Consider the following 19546-nt stretch of genomic DNA (forward strand, 5'->3'; position numbering starts at 1 on the left):
TTACTTCATTTTTGCAGGTTACTGCAAAAGTTGCTACAAAAGTTTCAAGACGAGTGTGGTTTCGTGCGACAGTGTTTCACTTCCGATCCAATGTCGCTGTGACCGATCACAGCTGCTTCACTTTTCAAGTCCATTAAAGGGGGGCCGATCACATGGCTTGCCCCCTTCCTGCTGGACCTACCAAAGTAGTGCCACCGATCACAGCTGCACTTCATTGGGAGTGTGACCGATCACGTGACTTGCTCTCTCCCTGCTGGACCTACCAGAGTAGTGCCACCGATCACAGCTTCACTTCATCGGGAGTGTGACCGATCACATCACTTGCCCCCTTACTGCTGGACCTACCAGAGTAGTGCCACCGATCACAGCTTCACTTCATCGGGAGTGTGACCGATCACATCACTTGCCCCCTTACTGCTGGACCTACCAGAGTAGTGCCACTGATCGCAGCTGCACTTCATCGGGAGTGTGACCGATCACATGACTTGCCCTCTCCCTGCTGGACCTACCAGAGTAGTGCCATGGATCACAGCTGCACTTCATCAGGAGTGTGACTGATCACGACTTGCCCTCTCCCTGCTGGACCTACCATAGTGCCATGGATCACAGCTGCACTTCATCGGGAGTGTGACCGATCATGTGACTTGCCCTTCTATTACAATCCTGGTATCCAAAGTTGTGGGGAGGGGGGACGCGTACCCTTTTTAAGGTTGCCAAAATTCTTTGGTGGGTACCCAAAAAGTTCAGAGCTTAATTTGAATACCAGAGTTTTATTGTACGTTTGCAAGAGTTTGGTTTCCTTTCTAACAGGTTACATTGCAATTATAATCTGCAGTTATAATATCTGGGTGTACTCACTCAAGCATAGTAAAATTTAGACAATTTAAAAATAACTGTTCAATTTTTTTTTTTTTTCCATCTGTTGAAAGTTGTAAGATTCATAGTAACTCCTAGCTGGTAAGGATATGGCATAGGAAAATAATATCATATCTTGCCAAATATTTTCAAAGCCTTTGATGATCTCAGAGATATGTCATACGTCAAATTGTAAGTAATATATTCTGAAATTTAACAGAATTCTGAGAGTTCCAAGGTCGACAGATTTGTTCATCCAAATCCATTTTCAACAGACAAATTTTTGTATTAAGTTGTGCAGTTAATGATTGCCACAGAGGCCCCAGACAGACAGGGCCTAAACTTGTCAATAACAAATTTCAGTTTCTTGCATGCCATTACAAAACAGTTTATTTTGTTAAGGTTATTTTTGTAGAAAATACTAAACCATCATTTATCAATTGTGCAATATTTAATTTGCTTTTCTACTCTAGAAATAAATGACTGTACCAAGCCAATTTTGGTAATGGTTGTATCATTTTTGTGTATGTGTTATAGTAGTGTTTCAATTTTATTATGATTGTGCGGCTAGCTAGTGATTTGATTACACTACAATGAAGCAAACCACAAAAGTGATGAAAAACATGAATAAAATATGATTGTGAACTGACTTTTTATATTTAAAGTTTTGTTAACAACAAGATCTCTGGCTAACATGTTGAGATAAACACATATCATTTCACTGAGCTATGTGACATTATACACTGACTCTGTGGCACTTAATTAAATTCTAAGCTTCCAAACAAGTTTAACATTCACTCCACATTACATTACTATGTGTCATGTGCTGCACAAATAAACCTCCCTCAAAATTCAAAGATTGCTATTGGACATGTGCTGAAAAGTTTTACAATGCAGCAAAAATAAGATGCCGTTGTTTACAAAGAGGTATTGAATTAATTGTTTAAGCAAAATCCTGTGCATTACTGACAAATTAGATCAGAACAACCTTGAAAGCCAAATTATCTCATCTGTCAGTTGCAGCAGTTTCTCTTTACAAAATTAATTCCGTGCACTCATGTATTTGAGATGTGCCGTTGTAATGGGGAGTAACCATATCGACAATATAATTGCAGACATAGTTCGGTATAGTTCAACAAGTTTCTGACTACAGCACACCTTCAGATATACACCTACATTGATAAATGGTCACTTAAAATGTCCAAATATTATATCAACTCTTCCAACATGTCTTATAGGGCTCCTCGGAGTCAATAGGCTCTTCGACCTTTCTTAGACCTATTTCTGAAAAAAAACCTAACAACCCTTAATTAGGTGAAGCCATTATCCTACAGGGAATAAAATGCTGTAGTTTGCAGAGCACTTGCTAGGCATATTTTGCTTGCTTCCTTTCGGAACGAATGTCATTTACATGCAACTCTTCAAATTCAAATTGTAAGTTTGCTTGAAGGTTCCAGATAAATACCATCCTGGACCAGTTCTTGTGCTGTAGTCTGTGAAGAACGTCATCGGGATAAGGCTTAACCCTGATGTCACAAAATCAATTGCTCCATTATTATCTGTTATTGATACAAATAATTGGGAATTTGGATTCAAACTTGTTTTGCAAAGAGCCTTTCTTTATATCACTTCTCTGTAGCAGTTAAGCAACTTTAAAGAAAATTAAAAAAAAAGTGACTTAGTAAATTCATGAGGAAATTTAAATATTTTTACAACTTATCCCAATTTACCTGTTCATTTTTTAAACAGTGTTTATATGAGCAACCCAACTAAGAATAAAAAGCTGTGGAAGATACATACTAGGAAAATCAGAAGATACAAAGAAAAGACCTCAATCTCAGCTTTACTAATATTATCTCATTACTTTTCTTCCCTTTTTTTTTTGTAGCATCTACGATTGCAAATCAAGTTTTTTACACATTTATGACAAAAACTTTCAGATATATCACTTACATTCATTACAAGCTAAACGGAAAATGAACAATCACAAAAGTTTACAACCGCTGAAAGTAGAAGAAAAAATGATAAATGAAGAGACGATATTGAAAAGGATAAATACAAAGAAAGAGACATTTAGTACCAGAAGAAGTAAGGCGAATAATTTACATCGAAATAGGTAAAACCTATGACCATTCCAACTTTGTTTTTTTTGTACATCACCATGTCAACAAGGGTCTCTACATCAAAGAGCAACATCCACTCCACGGCACATCCAAAGGGAACTATTACGACAATGTACAAATTCATCTCCAGTTTTCTTCTGTTCGAAGTAATGTTAAAGAGGGCGACTGCTGAAATCGCTTTTAGGTTTGATTTTTACACTATTGAGTGGACAGTTTTGAGGTTAAACAGATGAATAGAGCTCAAACATGTTCCAGATGTTCTTTCATTTGAAAGACTTGAGCAAGTCTAACTATGACATCACAGAGCCACTAGTGTGGCTATATCTGTAACTCTGTTTTTCTTCAAGAAAAGTGGTATTTCCAATGTTTGTTACTAAAGTTTACATTGGCCTTGTCTTCAGTAGCAATACTGCTTTCTTACCAAGGATTGTGATATTTTCTCCGCCTTGGTAGCACTATGACATATACTCACAAACTGTTAGCCAGTCACATAACTTTCAAACTGATATTTCTCACATGGAATACAACATCTTATTTTAGTTATCTAGGGCATGTCATTTGTCACAAGCCTCCATATAACATCGTGATGAAGTAAATTGTTTCTCCTTCAATTTTAACAACTTAACGGACGAGACGTAAGAAGGGTGCTTTTTCGTGTCTTTTACGAGATTCGGTCTTTCATTGCAGAGAACTGCTGTAAATAGACTATAACTAACTTTGACATACATATCTTAGGTTTTGCAGAAAGTAAGAACATCCTTCCACAATGTAGATCATGACCGTTTACAATAGTACTCACATCTAATAATTCATTCCTCATACATGTCACAGAAGACGGAACAGGGATGGGCAAGGAAATGTGAGGAAAACATTTTCACATTCTTACATTGTTCCTAGCATGACAAGCTGTTTGTGACAAAGCTTTCATTTTGGTAACGGCAAGAAATGGTTCTCAACCACAAAGTTACGTGTCTTTCATTCCAGATGATTAAGACTCTGCAAGTTGGATTTATAAATAATATGTAATAATTATTATCATCAAAATTTGAATCATCATCAAAATTTCATCATCAAAAAATCATCATCAAAATTTGAAAAAGTCGTTGACTGCTACTAGTCTCATAGATCTCTGTGATTTACGGAGTGTCTCACACACAAAATATGTGTCGGTCAGAATTATCAAACGATGTCATAGATATTATCATGACAGACTTACTTCAATGCAATGCTTGTTACCGTTAAAATCAAGTTTTTCTACTTCAGCAAAAATGACCAGCTTGGTAAGCAGACTATGCAAAATGTCAACGCACTTAACTTTTATAAAATAATTCAGGAAAATATTTGTAATTTAGAGTCCATACATGGTGTTACTGACTTCGATATAAGATATTACAAAGATCAAAACGTCTGCGATACACAATCATTACCGCTGATGTTTGGGGGTAATGGCTGTCGATATGTTCCCTGGCAGGAATCAGCTTCCTTTGTAAGGACTAACTAATACATGAGAATGGAATGCATTGAAGAAAAAAACATAATGCTGAAAAATCCTGTGTCAAAAGTCTGCGACAGACAGAAAAGTAACGACAGGTTTAAAAAAATAGTTAGTAAACCACTAATTGACGTTGATTGTATCTTCTCTGAAATGAAAAGGACTCTCCAATATAGATGACACAGGGAAGCAACTCACTGATGATGGGCACAATATTCGTAAATTGCTCCGATTTGGTTAGAACCTAAAACATTGGAGCTCTCCACCACTCTCTACCTACCAATAAAAATGTTGATGCATTAAACTATCTTTGGGTGAGTTTTTCCTTTAAGAATGGTACACTTGATCGAGTAATTGACATCGCATGAGTAAAGGTACATTGCTTTTGGTTCACTTTTACCAAAAAGTTTGGATAGGCTTTTTTCACCGCTATATTTATTTACCATTATGATGTTGAAGCATTGAAGCTTTTAAATGTTTTAAAAGAATCCATTTGACCCAGGACAACTAGAGATAATGAACTATTTCGACTGAACTGGAACCATCTCTTACATGGAGAGTGGAGTCGCAAAGTTCAGTTTGCTTGAAGATCGATTTCTCTCTCCACTTTGGATGCAGGTTATCACAGATGCCAAATCAGCTGTCTACTACATCATGCCTTATGAAATTTAATAATACAAATAATAATTATATACTGCTTACCCTCTAGTTTCATATTTATTCAGTTCTTTTATCTCTGCTGACCAGATACCGATGGTCAACCAGATTTGTTATCTACGAAATTAATTTGAACATTAACCATTGCACATACATCGAGAGAAGAAAAAAAAAGTGAAAAAAAAATAGCGCTACTATCATTATTACTTTCTATAGTTCATGCTTTTCCTGTGACTTTCATTGAAACATTCCAATCATATTTAGTACTTCATCTCCATGTTAACAGTCACCATCAACCTAGGTTCCATCACCGATTAGACCAATATTTGATCAATTAACAAATAGTGTGAGTTCATCAATTAAAATTTAATCTGCTCCCTAAACCTCTCAAAACAAAACAACAGAACCAAACAGTTCAGCTTAATTAAATTAAGACTGACTTTTTTTTGCTTATAATAGTTTTGATGCAAGAAAAATGATCAAATACTTCAGAGATTAGTTTGAATACATAGAAATCATCTTAACCATTTTCACAAGAATCTGATCCTATAATCTCAATAAAAATAAAAATGGAGAAACCAAGAACACCAAATAGTTAGGTGGATTCAACCATTGGAAGCTGAAAATTTGCAAAATCATGCAATTCTTTATGCATATTCATGGAGCATGTAGCTCTTTTCAAGCTCAATAATATAAGAGGCATAATTCAACCCAGCAGTGCATTGATAACATGCACTGACATCAAAAATCTGCTACATAAAAGGACTGCATTTCATATTGGTATTGTGCTGACATAGGAAAGTATGCAACAAGCTCTACATGTCTTAAACATGCTGTCTCTTCTGACCCATAATGCACTGGATTTGATACATTTGTGTGCAAGGCTCTAAGGCATAGTAAAGCATGCAAGGGTTTTATACATCTTAACTACTTATGCTGTCTAATGCCTGAAAATGCTTTGAATGTACTGTATGTTCGTACAAGACTCTAACATGTAAAGAATATATAGCAGAGTATTCATGGGCTCTATGCATCTGAACAGTATTTGCTGTCTTGTATGCTTCCCAATGAGAATGATCTACATAAAATTCATTTTTTGTATCAGATGCTAAAGCATGTAAGGGCTCTGTGCAACAAGTAGCTTAGGCTGTCTTGCATTTCTCACAATGCTTTAGCATTAATGCATTTGGAAACTGAAGCACAGGAGCATGTATGCAAGGGCCTTGTGCATATTTCTGTACAAGACACTGAAGTGTAGGTTAGTATGCTATCCTGTATGCTTCACAATGCTTTAGAGACAGCGCATTTTGTACAAGACACTGAAGCAAAGTAACAGTGCATCACTATAACTTATGCTATCTTGTATTCATCACAATACAATATTTTTGCAATGGTTCAGTGGTTGATATGTAACATGGTGCTTGGTAATTAAAGTAAAACATTCTCCTGTTTTTTGGAAATATATATCCTTTTCTTTATTTTACTGTTAACCATGGAAGAGATGGAAGATATTACTCAAACAACAGAATCTATTAATCAATCTATCAAACAATTACCAATAATTATTCTCCTTTCGATACAGTCTATTAGCAGAAAGATAGAGCGTAAGATAAGTTTGTAATGTTCACAGGTCTGTAACACCCATGCTACTTACATCTACATGTTATACGTTTTTCCCTCTATAAGACTACCTTCTAAAACACAAGATAAGGAGGACACTTAATTTACAAGCGGAAAAAAAAAACTCTTAAGGCAAAGGGACTGTACTAGACAACACATGAGGTTGTCTTTGCTACAAACCTTTCACAAACAGCAGTCGTTACTGGTTCTCATTAAATGTCCAAATTTGATGATCTGGTGAGATAAACATTTGCTTTCTGTTCTGTTCTGTTCTTTTTTCTATTTTTCTCTTTTCTCCTACTCTTTGATAGCGTAACCCTGCCAGGGGTTAAAGGTCATATGATCCAACCTACACAAAGCTTTGTATGGAAGAAGGGACTGCTGGCGATGGTGTTGCCTTAGAATGATTGGTGTACAGTGAGCAGCCTATCTAGCAACATCCACCCCCTTGACTGCGGTCACCTCCTGGCGCTGGGCCCGAGGGGTTGTTCGGTGAATGCTGTGGTCCTATTTTGATTCCATTAGACTGAAACAGAAGTAAATTTAAAGTTTTGCGATTTGTGCATTGAAAAAAGGATGAAAATGAGAACTATCATAATAATTACATAATAATTACAAGTTCTTTCGAGTTTGCAAAGAAAGATCCCAATTAACAATGCAATTTACAGGAAGTTCTAAGATGAGACATCATTTGGAAATTATGTAGCTAGAATTACTTTTAAATTGATCTTACCAATAAAAACACCTAAGTGAGAATCTGTAACATGAGAAAAACCTGAGACGAAATTCGCCACATTGCTGCCACATTTACCGCCACAGAGTTGTAATGTCAAGTTGTGACGTCATGTGGCAAGTGTCTCTCATGGATATAAATTTTTACAACACCTACTTTTGCTCATCAGGCAACCCAAGGGGATATGTTATTAAAGGTATGCTATGCTGTATTGGCCCCAAATATTCTAGAAATCTAAATATGGTCACCTTTGGTCAAAATCCTTAAACTGTTTATATTACAACCTTTGAGGAAATTTTCCTCACTGGGACATTCAGTCATCTTGTGTGTTCCTTAACAATGTCTGAGAACAATTTGGAGAGTAAAGACCTCCAGGAAAGTACTTTTTTTAAACTTCCAGCTATTATAGCATGCTATAGTTTTGGGGTCTATACTGACTACCTTCAATCTTTGTTGTTGTTTTTCTTAAAATGATATAATCATCTATATTGACTTACCTCATTGTTGATATCAAAAACACCTTCTTGTATTTTCTGGTAGATTTCCTTGGCAGTGTTGATAAAAGCTTCTTCCACATTTGCTGCAGTCTTGGCAGAAGTCTCCATAAATATCAGACCGTGTTCCCTGGCGAACGCTTCTCCTTCCTCCTTCTGTACGTCCCTTCTTGCCTCCAGGTCACTGGTGACAAACACAAAACAGAATGAAACAGGTTTCACACAGGGACAAAGTGTCGGACAACACTCACCAAATCACATGCAATCCTAATTATGCTAACTAACTAACTGACTAACTGACTAACTAACTTACTAACTAACTAACTTACTAACTAACTAACTAATTAAACTAATGAGTTTTCAAGCAAACTTCTTAAGTTTTAGTTACCAACCTGTGGTAATATTACTAGACTTTTAGTATTACAAACAATTAGATTGCAGTCCAATACTTTCTTCACAAAGAATAATTGCATTTGTGGAAGAACTTCTCTCACTCAGGAGGCAAACACAGGCAGTAATTAGCTGTACCAGATAATGACATTAACAAGAAACATCAACATTCTTATACTAAACAATGTATGGTCTGATCACTCCATCTATTGAAAAAGCTTTGTTTTTACATTTGTTAGGAAAACAGTATTTCTGGAATGTTTAACATCTGTTGGAGATTTAGAGCAGTATAAATGTAACATTTTCATTCGTTCTAACAAAAATGATATTGAAAACGGAAGAATGAAGTGAGTGAAGTTTATGAATGTAAAACTTTGGTATCTTATTTTTGTCCCCCCCCCCACGGGTCCAATTCCCATCCCTAAGTATGATATTTACCTTTTGTTCCCAATCAACATAATAACCATGTTTGAGCTAGAGTGTTGACGAGCATCTTCTAGCCAGGTGGTAAGGTGATTGAATGTGTCTCGCCTGTGAAAAGATAGAAAGCAAAAATAATCCAAAGCAGCAATATATAACATATACAAAAAAAGAAGAAGCAATAAATAGCAAACTAGACTAGATATTCTAAACAACTTTTGAAATTACCAAAAATGATTCAGCATAGTTGGTTAACACAAATATTGCTACAGTATGCAAATTCTGTCTGATCTTTACTTTAAATAAACAATTATAAAAGTTAGGACCCAGAAAATATTTGATCAAAGCAGGATCTTATTAGTACGCAGACTGCAACCAAAACACACAAGGACACTTCAACACACATCAACACACACAAACACACATCAACACACAAAGAAATATGTAAAACCGAAAGATCGAGGAAATGGGTAAAGAATTCCTACCTTGTGATGTCATACACCAACAGGGCACCAGCAGCACCTCTGTAGTATGATCTTGTAATTGAACGGAATGATTCTTGACCGGCCTAAGATAAAGACAAACACCATCCATTGGTTTCGTTATGTGCAGTTAAGACATTCCCTTAATATATGGTTATATACAGTCAAACACCATTCATTAATATATGGTTATATACAGTCAAACACAATCCCTTAATATATATAGTTATAGTAAACACTGGTCCATTACTATAGTGATAAACAGTCAACACCATTCCTTAATACATAGTTATGTATACAGTCAACACCATCCATTATATAGTAAATACCTGGCTTGATATTGAAGGATTGCTTTAGGCAGAATATCAGTGTCTATATGTTATATAGTACAGGTAGATCAACAGACAGGAAGTTCTACAATACCTGAATGTCTGGAATGATTCTTATAATTAAGACTAAGTCCTTTATGTCATCATGACAGCAGCTCTTCATTCCTGACTTACATTGTTACAATTGATCCTTTGTTTATAAATCCTAATAACTCTTCCATAGGATTTTTTTTCTGGGGAGAATGGGAGGAGGGGGATTCTGACTAACATCCACCAGTATTGCAAGTGTGAACATGTGAACCACTTTTACTTAAGGAAGAAATCATACGTTGAAAGAGGATAGAAGTTTATCTTCCAACAACTTGGCAGAATAACAATTTTTACTATAAAGATAAAAACAAACGCCATTTTAAGGTATGGTTAACTTCTGAATAGTTTTAACCTTTTTAAAATAAGTAACCCAAACCGACATATCATCAGAGAGATCTGTTACGAAAAAACTAACGAAATAGGCAAGACACCTTCAATTTCACTAATTAGTTTGTTTACTACTGATTGTTTTAATTTCCACTTACTGTATCCCATATCTGTAGCTTTATTTGTTTGCCGTCGATATTAATCATTCTTGCACCAAATTCAACTCCTGTAAAAATTAAAAATAAATCATAATAAAAAATAAAATAAGGAAAGGAAAAAGCAGATACAGATCTAAGAGTAGGTATCACCTCACACTAAATTGTAACTTGGATACATCCATCAAATATTCAAAGATGGCTGAATGTAGAGTTTATATTTAACCAAGAATGAATAGAGATGAAAAAACACTATTTCATGATACAGTGAGCTATAACAGACTGGCGACTGACAGATGTCAGAACAATTAGACTTTTTGATATACTGTATGTCAATACTGTGGGAAGAACAGACAGCCATGAAGACAGACAAAATGACAGATTACAATCTTTAGACAAGCCTTTATCAAGCCACAGGAAAAGTCCTAAAATGAAAATGGAAAAAGAGATCACTTCGAGGATCAATTAAATGGGAACCCGCCATAAGGCGGCGTTTTGAATTTGGACGGAAATTTTTCCACACACATGAGGATTTCTTAAAATCAAAATTGCAATTATAAAGTTAATTAACTATCTGTAAGACTTCCTTCCAGAATATTTTTTTTCACCCAATGAATGTTAAAGTGAGTTATCAGTGAGTTTAACTCAATCCTCATTATTTTGTCAGCCAGACACTTTTCATAATTTATTACGATACACATGTATGTATTTTTTCCACTTTTTTGAAATTTTGCTTGAACACTACCTGAAAATGACATTTCAACTATTGTGGGTTACTTTGTTAAATGGGATTTAATAATGGACTAGCATGGTAAAATTGATCAATTTCAATGCTTTAAGCATTGGAGAAGAGAGAATATTATCACATTTCATGTTTCGGGGTGAGTCATTGTCATGTACTTCATACTGAATACATTTTAAGTTTTGGAATGGAAAAATTGTATTTGAGGAGAATGGAGGAGGGCTGTGATTTTTCAACCACTTTGTGAGAGAAAATATACACTCAAACTTGCTGGTTTGAGTATATTTACAAATAACCTCAGGGCGGTAGTCAGGGATTAATTTTTACTTGGTATCAGATGGCAAAATGCTATAGATCTGCAAATTGGGGAAAACTGCTAGACAAGTGCAAAGATGCATAGCAGTTTTGTTACACAGTATTAACTATAGTATTTATGAGAGACTAAATTCAGGGCTTTCAAAACTGCTATGCAAAATTTACACACTATATCATTCCCCCATACCTTCCTGCCCCAGGAAGCATCAACGAAGCTATATACCTCAGGAGTTTTAGGTTTAAAAGGAATATGCAGTGAGCGGTGACCCTAAATAATTGGGTCAGTGGAAATTCCCAAAGTGCTTTTTTAGTTCCAAATTTGGGTAGACAACCTACAGACAACAAAATGCATGTGTCTGAGTGAAAATAGGGTAAAAATGAACCTAATGGGTGATTTACATTTACCGTACCTATTGTAAGATCATGGACAGGTTGAAATCTTTTGTCTGTGAACTGCAAGAGTAGACATGATTTCCCAACACCTGAATAGAAAGAAAAAAAAAATAATAATTATATATATTTTTTTAAATATAAGAGTGCATTAAATTCCATGGAAAACAAAAAGCAAATCACAATTAATGCTGATTAATGTGCTGCTAAGTTTAAGTCTTCCTTCTGCCACAAGAAACTACACATATAAGTCAAGCTATTGACCTAAATTTGCTACACATGCTTAATTTATCAACTTGATTCCACTCCAAGCTACTATGCTATAGTTACTGGCTTCAAATATGTAAAAACTTCATATATAAAAAATATATGTAAAAAAATGTGTAAAAACATTGAAAGAAAGATGGTAACTTATAAATCATCTCCAAAGACTTGTTAATTTTAGATCTTATAATCTTTACAACTCTGTACAAAAATTATAAAGTCACAGTATGTGCCAGATTCTTAAATACAAACATGAGAATGAGCAGTAAACATTTTGAAATGTAATGAGGAACAAAATGGCTAGAGCTGCAAATGTTCAAACCTCACCTGAACAAATAATATATATATGTGCACTGATTGATTGAGTCAATCAAGCTTTCATTGAACATTTATGTATTTTATAAAATATAAATAGAACAGCACAACAGAGGGTTGGTTTATAAACTGTAATCATTCAACATAACATCTATGTGGGCTTACTGTGTGTTCCATGATAAGACATCCTACAACACCTTCACTCAGTTCCATTCAAATTCATAAGCAAGGAAATATTCTGAGCTTTAAATGGTAATGTATATATACATGAAGCCATGTTGCTTTCAACAGGAACGTGATAATTAATGTTTACAAAACTGTACTTGTTAGTGAGAGTTTTTTTTATATCCAGGCAGAATGCAATTAGTTTGTTATTCTCCTGCTGTTTGTTATGTGGCTGAAACATGTGCTGCACTACAATCCTACATACCCTCACCTGTGCTGCATCATTTCATGATCTCAAACCATCACGTAACAGCATAATAATGTAGAGCATGAAAATAATGATCTTCATCTATTTCAATGCTTGCTAACCCTTTTTCCCTACTCGCAGCCCTTGATTGCTTTGCTGTTTGTGCCTTTATGGACAGCTTTGAACCCCCATGGAGAGTTGGAGACCTGCCTTGCACCCCCAAGGGGAGGGGGGGAGAGGTTCATTCACCCTTAATAAGAAACACTGATTGAATGTGTACACAAATTATCAGTGAGCTGTTAGAGTCACTAAGTACAACCTTTGAAACACATGTAGCAGAATAGTGCATCTTCCTTATAAAGGTTATGTGAGCACGAGTACACACACTGCATTATAATAGTGTAAATTCATACAATTGAATATACAAAACATGTCAAAAGTTCACACTTCTATGCAGTTAAGATATCTGTGTATAATCAACCAAGGGAAAAATTGACTGGAAAGTTATATGCAAATGAAAGAAAATCTCTCTTCTAGGGTCCCTATTTCATATTTTTTTTCCTGAGCACTTTACAGCAGAAACCACAAAGGGAAAGAAACTTGCTTTCACTTTCATTCTTGCAATGTCAACATTTATTAGCATTTTTTTTGGGCGAAAAATTTAAGGTTAAATTTATCGATGACTTTGACAATAGAAAAGAATTAGACCCGATTATGATAAGGTGAAGCACTGTGGCAGCTGTGGCACTGTGAGGTACTGTGGCAGCTTTGGTTTAATATGGATAACAGTTAACATACTGTACCACGATGACGACGACACACTTGGCAGCACTCTTAATCGATATCATATTAGGAACCAGTTTCTGAGTTCAACCCAATACATACTGTACTACTGTACAACAACAACTTTCAGACACTTTATAGTAATTGAGACTAATTACCGACTTTGGGAGCACAAATTCAATCTGGATGAATCCATGCAGAAACAATCTAGACAAAGGCTCATATCCCAGTCCAACTAGCCACTGTTCACAAAGCTTGGGAGAATTACAGTCATATCATCATGCTTCACGGATCTATCATCAAGGTCTGAACTGATCTCAGATTAAACTGGACAATGTTAAATCTTTGATTTTAGTAAAAACTTCAACTCACAGACAAGTACTGTAGCAGACAGTTACACTGTAACATCATTAGTTATAACAGCCTGGGTTATCTTTTAAGCAAAGATCAAGGAAGTTCTCCAAGCAAGTCCCAAAGCAAGACCGCCAAAGTTTCCTTCACATTCTCAGTTTCGTTAAAACAGTTCTTTCATTCTTGCCATAATCTGTGCGGTCACTCTAAGGACAAATGCTTCCCTTTTTTTTTTTTTTTTCTTCATTTGTTATGTATGCTATTTGCTAACAACTGAAATCAGTGTTGAATTAACACTGTAAGCTCCCCAAACCATGATACTCAGCAGTAATTCAACTGGACAGCCTAGAGGTTCAAAACGATTGGCCTCATCCTTAGCAGGCTAAAAATTGTTGTATACTTTAAATATCAAAAGACTCTCTTTTAGCCGTTGTTAAATAGCTTCAGTAATTGACCAAATGATGGTAAACATTCTGATAGTGGACGGAGCATGAAGTTTTGAGCTAGAATGACCCTTTTCTTGACTGCTAGTAAAATTTAATGAAAACGCTGATGACCATTATGTATATTATTTATATTATTACAATGGATTGGTGAAATTGCACAAATTTGTATTTAGCAAAAGTGATCACAGTACACACATACAGACTCTTACGTGTTATGTTTGTTTCCTTTATTTATAATCAATAGATCAGTACAGTACTGTATATTCCCATTTAAAACTGTAATGACGCAACTATTCTACAACACACAAGGATACTGTATGACCTCATGGGGTATGCACTTAATTGTAATTTATGCATGCAATCAGTATAGTTTCAAACATGAAACAATTCTGAAAACATAGATCAATCAATCAATCCAAAAAATTATATAGCACCTAACAACCAAAGTCAAGTTAAAAAAATATGATCTTGAGAACAGGTAAGTCTTAAGTTTTCTTTTAAAAGTGTTGACATTAGGTGTTTTAAATGTCAGTGGGAAGGATGTTCCAAAGTTCAGATTAAATAGATAGATATTCTACATCTGTCTCCTCTATTTTCCTACATGTACTTCCTCTTCTCTCCGACATATTGTAGAGAAGTTATGATATTAATTTCTGGGACCCCTTTATACGCTAAAATTACATAATGGGATAAATTCAGAGAAGGTCAACGAAACCATGACATTTGTGCAAGGAAATAATTCAACATCAACGCTTCAGCTTGTACATATCAGATTATAATATGTGTGAATGTTAAGGTATAAAGTTACATAAAATCACAATGTGAACCTATTTTTATATAGTACACTAAATGAAACTAGTTGATTGCCTACAAATAAACCATGATTGCACAGACACCCCTATCCAACTCAGTTCTTTGAAGTATCAGAGAATGATAAATCAGGGAATGATTTAAAACAAATAAATAAATGAAACAAAATGAAATCTGGTAATATCACATAGTATATCGCAAAATACTATGGAAAATGGGCAATTCACTACATATATTACATACATGTACAAAAGCTGTCGAGCAACTTTTGTACACAGGAACCATATTAGTTTATAGGGAGACAGAAATCAGATCCTCCAAAGCTGCTATCTACACAAATTTGAAAGATAATTAATAAGTTTCAGTTCATTTGATCAGAATGCTAACTGTGTGAAACGTTAGAAAAGAGGAAAAATAGCCCACAGTCATGACTGCAATCAGCATTTTACACATTTGTCAAATGAAAAGGAGATATGTTACTGTCCAATAAACCCCTATTACCCCCATAAATTAACAACTCTAACCTACTTCTCTTTTCTTTCCAGAGATTTTCCACACTCTCAATACTAGTATGTCTTTTACTTGACATTATGTGAAGACCATATCCCACTCACTAAAAATTCCTCAAAACTTTTGTTTTAACATAATCACCCAACCTGCACACACCGCGTCACTGCCTATCCCCACCCCCTCCCTCCCCCAATGAAAATATATCGCTTTACTATTGAAGAATGTTGACAAAAGAACTTCTGTACCAGTGTGAAAATCACATTTTTACAGTAATTTTCCTTAGCAAAACGACGATGAGTTTAATTTGGATATGCTTGTACAGTAAGTGAACTCCTTTTGTCTTCAATATGGGGGCTTGCAATGAGGTCAAAGATCAACACATTCTTTCTGGTGATCATTTCTGTGAAGTGCACTCAGTATAGACCTGAATGTATGATTTTGTATAGTTACTAACCCTAACAGGGCCTACAAAGTTTGACAAAGACCACGCTACATATACGGAATAAGTTACTGTGTTTTAATAAAGTAATCATTCATCTGCGAGATGAACTTCACCTTAGCCTAGGTAGTTACAGTTGTATTATTCCAACAAAATCAACCCCCCCCCCCCCCGGGTGAACCCATTGAAGCAACCACTTCTGAACATTCAAATGCACTGTAAAACACAACTAAGTACATGACACATGACACATTAGTTTAGTTTAGTTTAGTTTTGTTTTGTTTAGTTTAGTTGAGCGACCCAAGGATCATGAAGCCTTACAGTAGCTTATTTGAGACCCAATCCGTGTTAGATCGTGGATGAACAATGGCTTATTTAAAGCCTTCTCTTTTTGAAAAGTGTTCAGAGGCAGGTGTGGGAATTCGCTTCCATTCCTGCTCCCGAGACTGCCATGTAACGTCCCCATCCGAGGGACAGGAGTGTTGCCCAAGCATCTGACCACTTTTCAAAAACTTAGGTAGGCAAAGGCACCCCATTCGACATCACTGCAGTGCAGCCATCACACACAAAGTTGTTTCGAAGCCAAGTGAAGAACAGAAACAAACCTCTTTTCCCAAGTTCACAAACCAAAAATACCAAATCCATGGAAGACTCCGCACATCACTACTGCGATTTTGAAAAGGTCAAGAGAATCTGACTCCTGGCGGAATTTTGATCCTGGAACCGAATGATTGTGAGGTGGACAATCTAATCGCTCCACAAAGCCTTTGCCTTGTTGTTAGCAATATTGGGTTTTGAAATCAATCCAGTTAGCCGATAGAAGTTAATAGTGCGGCTAGGCCTAACGATAGGAGTCTGACTTAATTAACTGTATAGTCTGTAAGTGTAAGGTTAAAGTTACATTGAAGCTATTCAGATGATAATCGCACACATGTTACACAACTTACACAGACTTAAATTCTTTTGGTAGGCCCAGACTATGGCATGCTAATTTCTCTTCTACATAAGGCTAGTGATACACACAGTGTATTGCTTAGTGACATCCACTGGGGGCCGTGTCATTCCGCTATCGGTACTTTCCGCCATAGAAAAAGTGCCCTTTCGCCATGTTACTCTGATGGTAAAGCAGTTTTGTATGGTGGAAAGAGCACATTATTGTGGTTGCACCACCATGGCGGAAAGGCTCGAAACCTATGGCGGAATGGTATGGCGGAATGGTATGGCAGAATGGCACTTGAACCACATCCACTAAGTACTACTAGGCTATGCATTAGGTTCCAATACTAACTCTAGCAAGTAGCATCGTAACGCACGTAGAATGTTTTGTAATATTATTAACGTTCAACCTGTAACTTACTGTTTTGGCATATCTTAATTAGACCTATCTTTTGTCTAGGGCTAAACCTAAGTCACACTACAGTACAGCCTGGTTAGCCATAGGCTAGGCCTAACTTAGTCCTATAAATTACATTTACAGCTAAGATAAAATGCGTGATAGTACAATCCTCTGTAAATCAATGGAGCATATATCTACGTACCCGTGTCTCCTATAATAATATACTTGAAAAGATAGGCGTAAGACATCGTAATTTGTGCAACGTTTCTTCAGCAAAATAGAGGTCTTTTGTATCGTCTATGTATAAATTACACGTTGAATATGAGTACGTATATATAGTGTAGTATCATATCGAGCGCAGTTCGAACCTGTACTAAATTACTACGTAGGCACACGTACGAAGTCTTATGATGAACATAGGCACCTAGGTCGGGAATTATCATTACAAGTACTAGCAATGGTTGTGATGTTGACGTAATTAGTCCAATGGGCATGCGTACATCGTCCATACGTTTTAAGTTACTATACTGCTACAATTAGCCCCGTGACTGGCAATCAGACTATTTTTCCTTCGAAATCAATGCAACCTGCCAACTGCCTTTGGTTTTAACCATCAAGAAAAAGTGGAAGTTGCAACAACTGTACTGAGCAACATTTATTTCCTGACAGTTCAACTTCAATCTCCCAAACTCATTGTGAAAGTAACTTAGTAAATCAGTAAAGCACAGTCTAAATCACCACCAACTCTTGCCCCAACCCCTACCCCAGTGGGGAATATAGTTATGTCTTTTTCCCCTCTGTTTCAAGTACGGATGTACTCCAATGCAGTTCTAAATTATTCAGCTGGATCCTTTCTATTAGCGAAAGGAGGTGTCAGCCAATTATCAGTGATCAATGTTGTCAAAATATCTATGAAAGACTGAAATTCCTACAGTTTAAAAATGTAGAAGCTTGGACGTGATTTAAAAAAATCCTTGTCTCATCTGGGCCACCCTAGTATTCAAAAAACTAAAATTCTTCAGATGAAGACCCCATCGTTTTCCTTCCTCCACTCCCTCACTTTCTGATAGCTTCCCCGGAAGCAATACAAATGATCATTGCGTATCTGTATGGCAGCTGGTGGCAAGTGTGTGGTAATAAAAGCTTGTTTCACCTTCCCTGTTTGTTTTTTTATTATTTTTTATTAACTTTATTCGTAACCAGGGATCCTGTCACTGGTGAACCAGTGTTCTTCCCAGGATCCCTGCACATATAAAACATACAAAATATAACAAACAGAACACATAAATAAATATAAAATATGTCATTTGAACATGTTTTGCGTGCGAGTGCATCATCGCCCAAGGCAGGGGTACAACCGCGTAACCTATACGATCGGGGTGTGAGGCTAAGAAACCCAGAAAAAAAATCAAGAGGGGATGAGCCTCATGGGCAGATTGAATTCTTAGATGTCTTTGGAACGTCTAAGTGCGTACGGTAACGTGCCCAGCTACCTCCCCACCACCTCAGTTTGCAAAATATCTCAAACGTACCTACTTGCCTTTTGAAAAATGCCCTTCTTTGTAAATATTATAATAATAAGTACCATGTTTGTGATGATAAAAAGTGCATTTTCGTTGAATATTCATACAAATACTGTGGTACAGAATGAAGAGAAGGTACATTTTGCGGAAAGTTTCATCTAATCTTTTCTTCCTCAAATCAGAGTCACATGTCCCACTGCCCCAAGTGTCCTCAGATTATACCATCATTCCGCCACCCCTGATTCGGGAGCTTTCTATCTTGAAATCTTCATATTATCCATTTTGTTGCCAGATGCATTTTCCAAAAAACTTAAACAAAATTTAAGCATATTTTGACAACAGTCTATATTTGCATTCATGGCCGTTTTCATAACATGATATGTGACATGTTACTTCCATTATGCTCTTCATGATGACATAAACTGGGCAACGCACGGTCGACTTACTATCGATATCATCAAGAGTTAAATGCTTCTTTTAAAGTCACTTCAACTGTTAGTTACTTTAAAGCAGGGGTGGGCAACCTTTTTGAATGCATGGGCCAGATATACCGTAAGAGGTGAAAAATTGACTGGGCCGCACCTAACCAACGACCTGCTGTTGATTTCAAACCTTTGATTCCGCGGACTTTCAAGCAATAGGTGTGTGTTCTTAATTTGTATTCACAAAAACATAATTTCAATACAGTACAGTTAATGGGGATAATAGGCCTACCTGACAGCATCATTAGTGCCGATAAATTC

General features: G+C 36.1%; 2 protein-coding genes across 6 annotated transcripts in view; one reads left to right on the forward strand and one right to left on the reverse strand.

Annotated features, from left to right (window-relative positions):
- LOC139959776 (exocyst complex component 2-like) overlaps nucleotides 1-6215 on the forward strand; it is a 31623-nt gene extending 25408 nt beyond the window's left edge. For all 5 annotated transcript variants that reach the window (XM_071957621.1, XM_071957633.1, XM_071957640.1 and 2 more), the window contains one exon: nucleotides 18-6215. In XM_071957621.1, coding sequence (XP_071813722.1) covers nucleotides 18-102 — 85 coding nt within the window. In that variant the 3' untranslated portion in view covers nucleotides 103-6215. The remainder of the gene's footprint in view (nucleotides 1-17) is intronic.
- On the reverse strand, nucleotides 1489-17679 carry LOC139959827 (ras-related protein Rab-2). Its single transcript, XM_071957708.1, has 7 exons — nucleotides 17483-17679; nucleotides 11635-11706; nucleotides 10171-10238; nucleotides 9270-9352; nucleotides 8803-8895; nucleotides 7978-8158; nucleotides 1489-7273 (listed from the first exon to the last, which is right to left on the reverse strand). Exons 1-7 carry the CDS (start codon nucleotides 17526-17528, stop codon nucleotides 7178-7180), a joined length of 639 nt encoding a protein of 212 aa, XP_071813809.1. The 5' UTR covers nucleotides 17529-17679; the 3' UTR covers nucleotides 1489-7177.
- Nucleotides 17680-19546: the final 1867 nt, after the last annotated feature.

This window comes from Apostichopus japonicus, chromosome 3 (genome assembly GCF_037975245.1).
Source record: "Apostichopus japonicus isolate 1M-3 chromosome 3, ASM3797524v1, whole genome shotgun sequence".
Taxonomy (NCBI): domain Eukaryota; kingdom Metazoa; phylum Echinodermata; class Holothuroidea; order Aspidochirotida; family Stichopodidae; genus Apostichopus; species Apostichopus japonicus.